Source organism: Bos taurus, chromosome 23 (genome assembly GCF_002263795.3).
Source record: "Bos taurus isolate L1 Dominette 01449 registration number 42190680 breed Hereford chromosome 23, ARS-UCD2.0, whole genome shotgun sequence".
NCBI classification, from domain to species: domain Eukaryota; kingdom Metazoa; phylum Chordata; class Mammalia; order Artiodactyla; family Bovidae; genus Bos; species Bos taurus.
In genome coordinates, this window is record NC_037350.1 from 39,770,884 (window position 1) to 39,786,409 (window position 15,526).

General features: G+C 37.0%; 1 protein-coding gene across 1 annotated transcript in view; it reads left to right on the forward strand.

Annotated features, from left to right (window-relative positions):
* Positions 1–15,526, forward strand: part of NUP153 (nucleoporin 153) — a 70,910-nt gene that overhangs the window by 14,463 nt on the left and 40,921 nt on the right. Inside the window, exons 3-9 of the mRNA NM_001205754.2 lie at positions 7,685–7,933; positions 8,090–8,229; positions 8,309–8,437; positions 10,488–10,604; positions 10,695–10,739; positions 10,841–10,897; positions 13,536–13,682. Of these exons, the coding sequence (NP_001192683.1) occupies positions 7,685–7,933; positions 8,090–8,229; positions 8,309–8,437; positions 10,488–10,604; positions 10,695–10,739; positions 10,841–10,897; positions 13,536–13,682 (884 nt within the window). The remainder of the gene's footprint in view (positions 1–7,684; positions 7,934–8,089; positions 8,230–8,308; positions 8,438–10,487; positions 10,605–10,694; positions 10,740–10,840; positions 10,898–13,535; positions 13,683–15,526) is intronic.

The window sequence follows — 15,526 nt, forward strand, 5'->3', positions numbered from 1 at the left end:
CCCCCAGCACCTGGATTTGGGTGTGGTGAAGCTGCAGTTGGCTCCCTCCCTCTGCAGCCTGCCCAGCTGGGCTGTTTAATCTTAGACTGTTTTAAATGTGTTTTGGATTTACTTAAGGCATTTTTGTGGGGTTTGCAAATATTTAATAGCTTCAGGTAACGCATGAATGTGACATATTTGGGAATACGACTCTGTCATTCACGTATTTTTTATAGCCCTACTGAGACGTACTTCACATAAATGGGTTCACCCATTTAAAGTATATAGTTCAGTGATTTTCCTGTTGTTGTTGTTCAGTGATTTTTAGTACATACGGAGTGTTTCACAGTGGATTTTAGAACATTTTAATTACCATCCTTCCCCACCCCATTCCCCTGAAATCCTATACCCATTAGTAGTCACTACCCATCCCTGCCCCTCCAGCACCAGGCAACCACCAATCTTTATCTATAGATTTGTCTAGACTGATGTTTGATATAGATGGAATCATAAAATATGTGATCTATTATAACTGGCTTCTTGCACTTAACATGATGGTTTCAGGGTTCATCCATGTCATAGCATGTATCAGAACTTCCTTTTTATTGCCAGATAATATTTCATGGCTTGGATAAACTACATTTTATTTATCCATTGACCAGTTGATGAACATTTGTGTGGTTTCTACTTTTGCAGTATTGAGAACACTCCTTTTTTGAGTATTCCTGTGCAAGTTGTTTTGTGGATGTGTTTTCTTCTGGGTAGGTACCTGGGAGTAGAATTGCTGGGTCATCTGGTAATTTAACATTTTGAGGAAAAAACTTTTTCTAAAATGACTACACCATCTTACCTTCCCACTGGTGTGTGTGAAGAATGCAGTTTCTTTACCCTGGTAGTGTGTGAAGGATGCAATATCTTTTTTACTTCTTTTTTTTAAATATAGCTCTTCTGGTAGATGTGAAGTGGTATCTCATCGTGATTTTGATTTGCATCTCCCTGATCACTAATAATGAGCATCTTTTCATGTGCTTCAGTTCAGTTCAGTCTCTCAGTCGTGTCCGACTCTTTGCAACCCCATGGATCGCAGCACGCCAGGCCTCCCTGTCCATCACCAACTCCCAGAGTTCACTCAGACTCACGTCCATCGAGTCAGTGATGCTATCCAGCCATCTCATCCTCTGTCATCCTCTGTCATCCTCTTCTCCTCCTGCCCCAGTCCCTCCCAGCATCAGAGTCTTTTCCAATGAGTCAACTCTTCTCATGAGGTGGCCAAAGTACTGGAGTTTCAGCTTTAGCATCATTCCTTCCAAAGAAATCCCAGGGCTGATCTCCTTCAGAATGGACTGGTTGGATCTCCTTGCAGTCCAAGGGACTCTCAAGAGTCTTCTCCAACACCACAGTTCAAAAGCATCAATTCTTCGGCACTCAGCCTTCTTCACAGTCCAACTCTCACATCCATACATGACCACAGGAAAAACCATAGCCTTGACTAGACGGACTTTTGTTGGCAAAGTAATGTCTCTGCTTTTGAATATGCTATCTAGGTTGGTCATAACTTCTTTCCAAGGAGTAAGCGTCTTTTAATTTCATGGCTGCAGTGACCATCTGCAGTGATTTTGGAGCCCCCCTAAATAAAATCTGACACTGTTTCCCCATCTATTTGTCATGAAGTGATGCTACCGGATGCCATGATCTTCGTTTTCTGAATGTTGAGCTATACGCCAACTTTTTCACTCTCCACTTTCACTTTCATCAAGAGGCTTTTTAGTTCCTCTTCACTTTCTGCCATAAGGGGGTGTCATCTGCATATCTGAGGTTATTGATGTTTCTCCCGGCAATCTTGATTCCAGCTTGTGCTTCTTCCAGTCCAGCGTTTCTCATGATGTACTCTGCATATAAGTTAAATAAGTTTCGTGTGCTTCAGATCAGATCAGATCAGTTGCTCAGTCGTGTCCGACTCTTTGCGACCCCATGAATTGCAGCACGCCAGGCCTCCCTGTCCATCACCAACTCCCGGAGTTCACCCAGACTCACGTCCATTGAGTTGGTGATGCCATCCAGCCATCTCATCCTCTGTCGTCCCCTTCTCCTCTTGCCCCCAATCCCTCCCAGCATCAGAGTCTTTTCCAGTGAGTCAACTCTTCGCATGAGGTGGCCAAAGTACTGGAGTTTCAGCTTCAGCATAATTCCTTCCAAAGAAATCCCAGGGCTGATCTCTTTTAGAATGGACTGGTTGATCTCCTTGCAGTCCAAGGGACTCTCAAGAGTCTTCTCCAACACCACAGTTCAAAAGCATCAATTCTTCGGCGCTGAGCTTTCTTCACAGTCCAACTCTCATATCCATACATGACTACTAGAAAAACCATAGCCTTGACTAGACAGACCTTTGTTGGCAAAGTAATGTCTCTGCTTTTGAATATGCTGTCTAGGTTGGTCATAACTTTCCTTCCAAGGAGTAAGTGTCTTTTAATTTCATGGCTGCAGTCACCATCTGCAGTGATTTTGGAGCCCAGAAAAATAAAGTCTGACACTGTTTCCACTGTTTCCCCATCTATTTCCCATGAAGTGTTGGGACCGGATGCCGTGATCTTCGTTTTCTGAATGTTGAGCTTTAAGCCAACTTTTTCACTCTCCTCTTTCACTTTCATCAAGAGGCTTTTGAGTTCCTCCTCACTTTCTGCCATAAGGGTGGTGTCATCTGCATATCTCAGGTTATTGATATTTCTCCCGGCAATCTTGATTCCAGCTTGTGTTTCTTCGAGTCCAGCGTTTCTCATGATGTACTCTGCATAGAAGTTAAATAAACAGGGTGACAATATACAGCCTTGACATACTCCTTTTCCTATTTGGAACCAGTCTGTTGTTCCATGTCCAGTTCTAACTGTTGCTTCCTGACCTGCATACAAATTTCTCAAGAGGCAGATCAGGTGGTCTGGTATGCTCATCTCTTGCAGAATTTTCCACAGTTTATTGTGATCCACACATTGAAAGGCTTTGGCATAGTCAATAAAGCAGAAATAGACGTTTTTCTGGAACTCTCTTGCTTTTTCCATGATCCAGTGGATGTTGGCAATTTGATCTCTGGTTCCTCTGCCTCTTCTAAAACCAGCTTGAACATCAGGAAGTTCACGGTTCACATATTGCTGAAGCCTGGCTTGGAGAATTTTGAGCATTACTTTACTAGCGTGTGAGATGAGTGTGATATATCTTTGGAGGAATGGGCTATTCAAATCCCCCTTTTCCATTTTTTACCAGGTTATTTTTCTTTTTATAATTGAATTGAAAGGGGTTTTGACATATTTTGGATATAAGTCTCTTATCTATATATGATTTGCAAACATTTTTCTCCCATTTTAGCTTCTTGATGGTGTCCTTTGAAGCACAAAAGTTTTAAATTTTGAGGTCCACTTTATCTCTCAAGTATATATTTCTTTTCAGTATATATATTGTTTTCTTTCACTGCATGTTTTGATTTCCAGTTACAGCAATTTTTTTGATAACTTAAGTCTTGTCTTGCCTCAATAATTGATGTGAATATGTACCTATTAATTTTGGTATACTTAGTAACATATTTTCCTGCCTGATTTGCTTTTAGTGAGAACTAGTGAGCGTGAAATGGGCTGAAAGAGGGATTCTTATTTTGGAGAAGTGGCAAATCTAACTTTTCTTAGTGATACTCAATTTGGTTTAGTCTTTTTTATTAGAGTAACTTAGGGAGTTTTAGGAGAAGGCAATGGCACCCCACTCCAGTACTCTTGCCTGGAAAATCCCATGGATGGAGGACCTTGGAAGGCTGCAGTCCATGGGGTCGCTGAGGTCGGACACGACTGAGCAACTTCACTTTCACGCATTGGGGAAGGAAATGGCAACCCACTCCAGTGTTCTTGCCTGGAGAATTCCAGGGACGGGGGAGCCTGGTGGGCTGCCGTCTATGGGGTCGCACAGAGTTGGACACGACTGAAGCGACTTAGCAGCAGCAGCAGAGAGTTTTAATATCTGTACTTTTCAAGATCTCTTTCTAATATATTACTAGCAACCATCTGGTGGTTTTACTTGGTAGGTCTCTAGGGTGACTGCTTCTATGTCATTCTCTTCTGACATCGAATGGGACCCCAACTTCTCTCTTGACTAGAGACTTGTAGTGTGCACCACCATATATCTACCGTGACTGAAGCTTTTTCCATCCTAATGCTTGTGGGGATTAACTAACTTGAAGAATTCAGTTTAGGTGTGAGATAAATGGAGTGTCTCATTGTACAGCTGTGAGGTTCCTTTCTGTTTGTGTGTTTGTACTTTTGTTGAAATGATGGCAGTGGTCTGCCAAGGTTCATTCCCACTTGGATTTTATTCATTATATTATTAAGTTTACACAGTAGCTTTCTATTATATATATACATAGTACACACACCTTTGTGAATAATTTCTAAATTTAAATTATTATGGAAATTTTCAAAGTACAAAAGGAAGGAGGGGGATAATACGGTAAACCCCTCGGACCTGTTAGCCAGTTTCAGGGACAGCCAGCGTACGGCTGACTTTGTTTTCCTCGTTCCCACATCTGTTCACCCGCCTTCTCATTCGAACTCCTCTGATTTAGAAGCAAATTGTGAGCAGCTTTTGATACTAACTTCAGAAACTTGGTGACATTTTTCCCTGTGTCTTGTCTTAGAGCTGACTCCTGCTCCTGTCTTAAAATCTGTAAGTTCTAGGCAGATCTCTTTTGACAGGCTGCCTCCGTCTTTCTCAAAGTATTCAGTACTTACAGCCACATGTGTGACTACAGTATCAATTGATAACTCTCCTGTGTGATGAATATAGATCTTATTAGATAATGATAAATAACGATAAATCTTATTAGATAACGATAAATAACGATAAATCACTGTTTACTCTGTGAAACATTATTCTTAAATTTGACAGTGTGTTCTCAAAACAACTTAGACATACTTGCTGTTAAAGTAGTGTAAAATTAGATGTAACAATCCTGCATGTTGCTTACCGATTACCAGTGTAACTCATATATTAATAGTAACTGGACCAGGAGAATATTGTACATCCTTCAAATAGCACACCCTTCAAATGAACGGTACAGAATCTGCAGCCTCTTTGATACCTGCTGTCTGCAGCTTTCTGCGTTTATGCACCTCCTTGTATTGCGTGTTTTAATGATGGTGAGCCATGAGGTGTCTAGATTTCTTTTACTCGGTTAATGGCATTAATCAGTGAGGAGAACCTCAAATAATGTAGAGGATAGATTTTTATCGATTCAGTAAGAGTTCAGGCCTCTGAGGGGGACACCCACAATGGTGCATGTACCATGCTGGTCAGCCATGGACTGAAGTTTAGATTTACTGGCTGATTAACGCTGTGATACCATAGGTGTGCTCTTGGAAACTGAGCCTTTATGGCTGATGGGAATCTGTAGATGACATGACCTCATTTAGTCTTACTGTCCCCAAATGTGTCCTTTATTGGGCCTGGTTTAGAGGGTAAGGAAGCTATATAAACCTGAAAAACTGGCATTGCTGTTAGCAGCATACCTTCCAGTAGAAGTGTATCATACTAGCTTGCTTTTTCTCTATGGCTTCTGTATATGCTAGATTGAGTAGATGTCTGCCAATAGCTTGAAAACATCCCATGGGATAAACTGCTGTGGGGGTGAGAGAATGGGTCAGTAAAAAGCACTTTTAGGATCTACTACAAAATTAGAATACTTCATGCTATAAGAAACATTTCAGCCTATGTGTATACGAATCCTGACTGTGGAGATAATTGAAATATGATAATCTTTAGATACCAATAGGTGTAAGTGCCAATACCAGTAAATTTTGAAGCTCCTGCCAGTTTCTCCCTTAACTTGAGCAAACTTGGTAAGAAATTATTACATTAAACACTAATTTCCCATTCCCTTCCCCTCAGCCCCTGGCAAACACCATTGTACTTTTGCTATGACTTTGACTGCATACTTCAAATGAGTAGAATCGTAAATATTTCTCCTTCAGTGACTGACTCACTTCACTTAGCAGAATGTCTTCAGAGTTCATTCGCATCGTTCTGTGTATCGGAATTTATTTCCTTTTTACGACAATAATATTCATTGTATGTATTTACCACATTATTCATTCATCTGTTGATGGACACTTAGGTTTCTTCCAACTTTGGCTGTTGTGAATAATGCTGTTACGAACATGGTTATACAGATCTCTTTGAGACTCTCAGTTCTTTTGGATATATAGCCAGAAGTGGAGTTGTTGGGTCGTGTGGTAATTCTGTTTTTAATTCTTTGTGATAGTAGCTGTCCTTAGGAGTGTGAAGTGGTATCTCACTGGTTTCAATATGCATATCTCTGTTTAGAAATGTTGAGAATCTTTCCATATGCTTGTTGACTGTGTATCATTTTTGGACAAGAGTCTGGTCAAATCCATTGCCCAATTTTTAATCAGATAGTTTGATTTATTATTGTAGGAGTCCTTTATATGTTCTGGATATTGACACCTTATCATATATATGATTTGCAAACATTTTCTATTTTTATTTCTATTTCTTTTATTCCTTAAGTTGCCTTTTCCCTCTTGATTATCATGTCTTAGTGCTCAAAAGTTTTTTAGTTTGATACAGTCCCACATGTCTTTTTTCTTTTATTGCCTGTCATATCTGAGAAATCATTGCCAAGATCAGCATCTTAAAGCTTTTCTGTTTTTTTCTGTAAACTTTATATTTTGGAGTCTTATGTTTAGATCTTTAATCATTTAGTGCTTATTTTTGTGTATGGTGTAGGAAAGGGTCCAGTTTCCTTCTTTTGCCTGTGGATATCCAGTTTTCCCCAAATTATTTATTGAAGAAACGATTCTTTCCATTGACTGGTGTTGGTGCTCTGTCAGGGATCATTTGACCGTGTGTGTAAGGGTTTATTTCTTGGCTCTCTGTTATGTCCTTTTGGTCTACATGTCTGTCTTTAGGCCAGCACCATGCCTTTGATTGCTGTTTTGTAATGATTTTTTGAAATCAGGAAGTGTGACATCTCCATTCTTGTTGTTCTTTTTCAGGATTATTTTGGTCATTAGGGGTCGATTGAGATTCAATAGGAAGTTTAGGACGAATTTTTCTATTTCATCAAAAAAGGATCATTGGGTTTTTTTTGTTTGTTTGTTTGTTTTTTAAAGAAATTGCATTGACTCTGCAGATCACTTTGGGTAGTATTGACATTTTAACAATTTTAGGTCTTTCAGTCTAAGAACATGGGATGTTTTTCCATTTATTTACATCTTAAATTTCTTTCAGTCATGTTTTGTAGTTTTCATCTTGCAAGTTCTTTCACTTCCTTTGTCAATTCCTAAGTGTTTTATTCTTTTTGATGCTACTGTTAATGGAATAATTTTCTTGTTTTTCATTGTTAATGTATAGAACAAAACTGATTTTTGCATGTTGATTTTGTATTTTGCTACTTTGCCAAATTTGTTGACAAGTATATTTTGATCACTAAAGTGTATTTTGGCAGTAGGCTAGGCAAGTTAATTTCACTTAGTTGAAAACCTTGTTTGGCTAAAGAATATCTTAAATTGGGCTTATCACAGGAGGCTTCAGTGTTTTGAATGGAAGTTATGTTTATTATATAGTATATTTTCTTGAAACAAACACTTTTATTTTGATAGTACATTGCTTTTTCTAAACTGAGTGTTAATAATGTTATTGCTGTTCTCTTTAGAACCCTCAACAACTAGTACCGCTTCAAATTATCCAGATGTATTAACAAGGCCTTCTCTTCATCGGAGCCATTTGAATTTCTCCATGTTGGACTCTCCTGCGTTACACTGTCAGCCCTCCACATCTTCGGCATTCCCCATCGGCAGTTCTGGATTTTCCCTCGTAAAGGAAATTAAAGATTCTACCTCTCAGCATGATGATGATAACATCTCAACCACCAGTGGTTTTTCTTCAAGAGCTTCTGATAAAGGTATTCTTGGCATTTGGTAGTAAATAATTTTGGTAGTAGAAAATAAATTTCATGGGATAATTTTTTTCTAACTTGGCTGTCATTTTCATTTTCTATGTATAAAAGCATAGGCCTTGTTATAGTGTTATTACTGTGCATTGCATATTTTTATTTCAGATATAGCTGTTTCAAAGAACACTTCGGTGCCACCTCTGTGGTCCCCAGAGGCTGAACGTTCTCATTCATTCTCACAGCACACTGCCACCAGCTCAAAAAAACCAGCATTCAACTTGTCTGCCTTTGGAGCACTTTCTCCTGTGAGTCCTAATTTGATTTGATTTAACCACATTAGTTTTGAGGGCTTGTCTTATAATTTATCGTTATGTTTCTGTGCAGTCACTTGGGAACTCTTCAATTTTTAAAACAAGTCAACTTGGAGATTCTCCTTTTTACCCTGGAAAAACAACGTATGGCGGGGCAGCAGCCGCTGTAAGACAGTCTAAACTACGGAACACACCGTATCAGGTTGGTTTGAATAGAAGGGGGCTTATACCTTTTTTTCTTTTAAAAATAAGTTAACTATTGTCACTCAAAAAAAGTTTGGGTCCATTTATTCTTTGGTGAAATGATAAAACTGGATTGCGTTCTTTTCATTTAGGAACTATATTAATATTATTTTGCACCAAAGTGAACATTTTATCCATTATTTGTGTGTGTGTGTTTTAGAAAGTATGGTAGTTAATTCCTTTTTTAAAAAGTTGAGGTGTATGTAACATATAGTAGAATTTACCCTTATCACAGTATTTGTATTTTAACTAAACACATACAGTTGAATAACTACTTCTGCACTCAAAATACTGAATAAACATTTCCATCATACCAAAACATTCTTGTGAAACTCTGTAGTCAGCCCTTCTTTGTACTTCCACCTCTTGGCAACCAGTATCTGTTTTCTTTTCCTGTAGTTTTCTTTTTTTTTCCCCCCAGGATGTCATAAATTTAATCATACACTGTGTATTTTTTTGAATGTGGCTTATTCTATTTAGCATAATACACTTAGGCATTATGCAGATCAGTCTATATTTGCATATATCAGTAGTTAATTCCTTTTTATTGCAGTTATACAGTTTGCTTATCTACTCACTAGTAAAAGGATGCTTAGATTATTTCTAATTTTTGTCTATGGTGAATAAAACTGCTATGGACATTAATTTTCATTTCTCTTGGGTATACTCCTAGAAGTTGGATTGCTGAGTCACATGGTATATACATTAATTTTATAATAAACCACTGGAGTGTTTTCCAAAGTGGGTGCTACCCCTTTGTGTTCTCACCATACCGTCAGCACTTGTCATCAATTTTTTATAGGCATGTAGTGACAATTCCAACTTACTGTGGTTTTGCATTTCCCTAATGACCATGATGGTGCTTATTACCATCAGTATACCTGGGGTGAAGTACGTGTACAAATGTTGCCCATTAATAAAAATCTAAATTTTTTATTGAGTTACAATATGAAATATTAGTTTTAGATATGCAACATAGTGGCTTGATATTTTTATACATTATGAAATAACCACAAGACCAGTTACTATCCATTGCCATACAAAGTTGTTAAAATATTGTTGAATATATTCCCTATGTATACATTACATCCTTGTGACTTATTTTATATATGGAAGGGTACACCTGTTAATCCCCTTTGGCAATTTAATCTGTCCCTTTTGCTCATTTTTAAATAAGTTTTTTTTTTCTTATTCATGAGTTTTGAGAATTCATTATTCAGGGTGTATGTCCTTTATTAGATATATGTTTTACATGTATTTTCTCCCATTCTCTGGCTTATCTTAACAATACCTTGTCGAGAGAAGTTTTTACTTTTGAAGACATTCAGCATATCAGGTTTTTTTTTTTTTTCTTCCTTTTATGGTTCATGCCTTTGGTGTCATGTCTAGAAATTTTTACCCAACCCCAGGTCACAGAGATTTTCTTCTGTTTTCTTTTAAAAGCTTTATAGTTTTAGGTTTTAATTTAGACCTTTGATTCATTTTGAGTTAAAATTTTTATGTATAGTATGAAGTGTGGATCAAGATTCATTCTTTTAAGCAAATGAATGTCCATTTTTTCTCGTACGTACTGTTTGTTGATAAGATTGTACTTTAACCATTGAATTGTCTTTGCAGCTTTTTTGAAAATGAATTGACCATATATGTGGCTCTATTTCTGGACTTTCTATTCTTTTGATGTGTGTGTGTGTGTGTGTGTATCCTTTTGTCAACACTGTTCTTTTGTCTTGATTACTATATCTTTATAGTAAGTCCTGAAATCAGGTACTCTGAGTCCTCCAAACCTCCCTCGCCCCTCACAGGATTCAGAGAATTGAAATTTTCAATTAAGGCATAAAGAAAAAAAGTTGAACATGAGCTTAATGACACCACCCAAAGACAGGTTGATGTTAACAGTTAATTCTTTTTCACTTTGCACATAAAATTCTGTTTCATAGTTATTTTCACTCTCTGAAATTTGTGCTTTAGAGTATAAAGTTCCAGCAAATAACTCAAGGTTTACATTATAGGCACCAGTCAGAAGACAGATGAAAGCTAAGCAGCCCAGTGCACAGGCCTATGGTGTGACCAGTTCAACAGCTCGGAGGATATTGCAGTCCTTGGAGAAGATGTCAAGTCCTCTAGCGGTAAGTTTTTAAAATCACAATTAGATTCAGGAATATAGCAAAATTTAAGCTTAGTGAGAAATCTTAATTTCGTTATTTCAACATTAACAGGATGCAAAAAGAATTCCATCTGTTTTTTCTTCTCCTCTGAATTCTGTAAGTTGACTTTTAAATCTTTAAAGAGGTACGTTTTCACATGTTGGTGATACCATATTTTTCAGTTTCCCGTCCATTCTAATGGTATTTTATTTATTTAGCCTCTTGATAGGAGTGGGATGGATACCACCACAGACTTTCAGGCCAAAAGGGAAAAGGTAAGCCTTCTTTAGCATTTATCTAAGGTACTGGCAGTTTTATGTTTATTTTTAAGTTGGCAAATACATAAATTGGCTTTAGTTGATGGTCATTAAGGAACCTGTTTGAAAAAAATGGACTTTTTTTTTTTTAACTTGGATTTTGCAGTTTCTTGTGAGGGCCTTAGCACATGCTGTATATGTAGTAGATGCTATATATTAATTATATCTTGGCATTTCCATTTTCAGTATCCTGGCAGTCTTTTTTTTTAATAATTGATTTACAGTATTGTGTTTCAGGTATACAGCAGAGTGAATCAGTTATGCATATACATGTATTCCCTCTTTTTTTAGGTTCTTTTCCCATATAGGTTGTTACAGAGTCTTGAGTTCCTGTGCTGTACAGTAGGTTCTTATTAGTTAACTATTTTGTATATTTCTGGCTGTCTTTATATGAGTAACTCTTATCTTTTGATAAATGAAGATAGGCGTGAACAGAGCTTGACATGTTTAATTAGCAGTTCAATGAACTAAAGTTCTCATTGAACATGGTTACTTTGTAAGTTTTCCTCATAAACATGTCAAATCAGTTATGTGTGATAGGATTTCCAGTTTGCATTACTTCTTCCATCAGTCAGCCAAGACAGCAGAGCTAATGAAAAATGTAATAGTTATATCTTGATAAACCTTTTTATCACATTCTATTTGGTTAAAATTAGTTTGGGGTTTTATTGTGGGAAATGCTTGATAGTTAAGGTTAAAGAGGTATAATTTTTGTCAGTTATATTTATGTATAAGTGCCCTTAAGGGAAAGCAGATTCCCACATAATTCCTTGTAAAGCATTTATTACACCACCAGGTTCCCTCAGGAGTAATTGATTAAAATTATCATAAATCTCTGAATTAATTGTAGGAACTGTGTTCAAGATACTGGTAAATGACAATTATTTTACTGCAGTTCTGATGCAGAAAAGAAAATATTAATTGAGCTTTTTCTTGGGATAGCATTATTTCTCAGTTTTTAGTATTACCTTATGGCTCAGCTGGTAAAGAATCCTCCTGCAGTGTGGGAGATCTGGGTTCGATCCCTGGGTTGGGAAGATCCCGGAGAAGGGAAAAGCTACCCACTCCAGTATTCTGCCCTGGGGAATTCCATAGACTGTATAGTCCGTTGGGTCGCAAAGAGGTGGACTCGACTGAGACTTTCCCTTTCAGACATTTGTAATAAAGCAAGAGGGAATTCATTATTGGCTGCTGTAATGGGATTAAGTTAAGCCATTATCTGCTTTTCTGTGACTCATTTATATCAGATTGTTTAAAAAGAAGTAAAATTTTAAAATTATGTCATAAGAGAAGTTCTCATCAACAAAAATTTTATTAGTGATTGAGTATAGTATAAGTTGATGGGGTTGCAAGAGTCTGACACAACAAGTAAATGACGACAACAGTAGTTTCAGTAAAATTTTGGTAGCGAATGCTAGGAAATATAAAGGCCAGGATACAGTATTGTTGTTCAGGTTTCACAGTTGCAATCAGAACAGTCTACAAAATAGACTTTCTCATTGAATTGTAGGATCACATTCGTGATGAGGATTTAGGGAAGAGCTAGGGACTAGATGGAGGCTTTGCCCTGGAAACCAACATTGTTCACAGCTGCTGCTGGGTGAAAGGACTGTATTCATAGTATTATAATCTTTGGACAAAGTAGAAGCCCTTGGCTTTATAGTCATCTCACACCAACTGGAGTTTTGCTGTGTTTCAGTGTACCAAAAGACGTTGACATAACACTTGTGTTCTTCGATAACAAAGCCAGTTCATCTTAAGATTTGGAATTCTTCACTGTGCTTTACTAATTAGACTTAAATTGTAAAGACTTGGTTTTTAAATAACAATGGAGGAAAGTTTACTTGGAGAGATTTGCACACATTTTAAGCAATTAAAGTTTTCATAGCTGCTGCTGCTGAGTCGCTTCAGTTGTGTCCGACTCTGTGCGACCCCATAGATGGCAGCCCACCAGGCTCCCCTGTACCTGGGATTCTCCAGGCAAGAACACTGGAGTGGGCTGCCATTTCCTTCTCCAATGCATGAAAGTGAAAAGTGAAAGTGAAGTCGCTCAGTCATGTCCGACTCTTAGTGACCCCATGGACTGCAGCCTACCAGGCTCCTCCGTCCCTGGGATTCTCCAGGCAAGAGTACTGGAGTGGGTCGCCTAGTTAAATATTTATAAGTGAAGAAAATATAGATAGTAATTTGGGGAAAATGTGGCAAAATCAATTTTGGTTCATATATTTGAGATTCATCCTGTAAAAGCTTAGAGTATTCAAAATGCTCTGTAGAAGTTTCCTTGTGTGTGTCACATGTGTGTGAAGTCATTAAGTTTAGAATAAAATAGTCGGTGAAACCATTTTGAAAGTATATGTATATATAGGTATATGTCTAAATAAATTCGTACTTACATAGATTAATAATATCAATGTTAATACACATTCGTTTACTTTTAGTTTTTCCTCTTAGTGTTTGTTTGCACCCACTGTGTATTTCTCTAGAACTAGGTACTCATAGTCTCTCGGTTATATTAGCTATTGTCAAATAATTTTTAGACATTCGTGGCTGATATATGAAAATAAAAGTTTGTCTTTGATTTCTGCCTCTCTCTAAGGTGGACTCTCAGTACCCCCCTGTTCAGAGACTCATGATCCCAAAGCCAGTTTCCATAGCAGCAAATCGAACTGTTTATTTTAAACCATCTTTGACTCCATCTGGTGAATTAAGGAAGACTAATCAAAGAATAGATAAAAAGTACAGTGTGAGTATGTGTTTATTTTCACTAGTCTTTGAGTATTGATTAAAATAAATAAGAATACATTGTAAAGTACAATTATTTACTATTGCAGTCTAGCAACTAGATAATGCGTGAAGTTTGTGAATTAGTGATTATGAATTGGTATGGCTTTTAATGGTTGACACCTTGGTCATATCCTGAATTAGTGTTTACTAGCAAGCATTGTTTATATTAAATAATTTTGCCACACTACCTTTATTTGTGTGTTTTGTCTGCGTTGTTGAGCTATTTGAAAATTTCAGGTATCATGACTGTTCACCCAGAGTACTTTGGTATACTATATGATACACTAATATCTCCTATGTTACCATGTTTAAGAAAGTTAATGTCAGTTCCTTCCTAATATTATCTAATAATCTAGTTCATATGTTGTTTATAGCTGCTGCTTTTTTGCCACTGCTCAGCTTGTGTGATCTTAATTCCCCAACCAGGGATTGAACCCTGGGGCTCTGGCAGTAAAAGTACTGAGTCCTAACCACTGGACAGCCAGGGAATTCCCTATAGCTGCTTTTTTGAGCCGGTATCCAAACAAGTGTATTACTTGTGGTTTTGTCTTTCTAGACCTCAAATCTTTACCCTCACCACACTGTTTTTATTCTTATGTTGCTTCTGTATTGAGATGTGATTCTCATACCTTGCTATTCACCTTAGAGTTTATAGCTCAGTGGATTTAGTGCATTTACAGTTGTTCGTCTGTGTCACTAGTCAGTTTCAGAACATTCTTATCGTCCTCTCCCCCACATCTCATATCCATTAGTAGTCACTTCTCACCTCTCCACCTCCAGCCTGAGGCAGCCATTTATCTTTCTCTTTAGATTTACTTATCTGGACATTTCGTATATATGAAATCTTAAAATAAGTAGTTCTTAGTGTTTGGCTTATTTCATATTTTCATCATTAGCATGATGTTTTTAGGTTCACCTCATATCAGAACATTGTTCCTTTTTATTGCTGAATAATATTTCATTGTTTAGATGTAGTGATTTTGTTTATCCATTCATCAGTTGAGGGACATTTGGGTCCTTTTCACTTTTTCACTGTGATGAATAATATTGCAATGAACTTTGATACAAGTGCCAGTTTTTTTGTGGACATTGATATTCATTTCTCTTGGGTCTTATACCTTGGAGTAGAATTGCTAGGCACATTGGTATTTGAAAAGGCCAGATCATTTGTCTTCTACTTTGTCTCATGTCCTGGGTCTGTCTGTTTTCCTGTGTCATTTAACTAAAGTGTGTTCTTTTTCCATTTATAAAACATCTTCCTATTTGTGCCTTTGTTGGTTTAAGCTCATTGAATCTTCATGGCAACTCAATTTCTTGAAAAATTTCAAACTGAAATTGAGAGAATAATACAATACAGTATTTACCTATTTGCTTTAACTTGACTCACCAGTCTTTAACATTTTGTCATATTTGCTTTATCAGACTTTAAAAAATAATTTGAACATAATTTTGGACTTGCATGAAAAATCTTAAGAAGTCCACATTTTACTACATTTCCTTTATCTTTTTCTGTTTCTACAAACAAGAAATTCCCTCACATACCTGAAGAAGTTACCCAAACCAGAAAGAAACTTATCATCAATACAATACTGTTAATTGCAAATTTTGTTAGGATGCCAGTTGTCCCAAAAGAACAAAAATGGAAGATCATGTGTTAAATTTGTCAAATCTCTTTATCTCCTTTAGTCTAGAACAGTTTTTTTGGTTTTGGGGGGGTTTGTTTTTGGTATTTCATAACATTGATATTTCTGAAGGAGTACAAGGATGTTTGTTTGCTCATGATTAGATTCTGGTTGGAGAAAG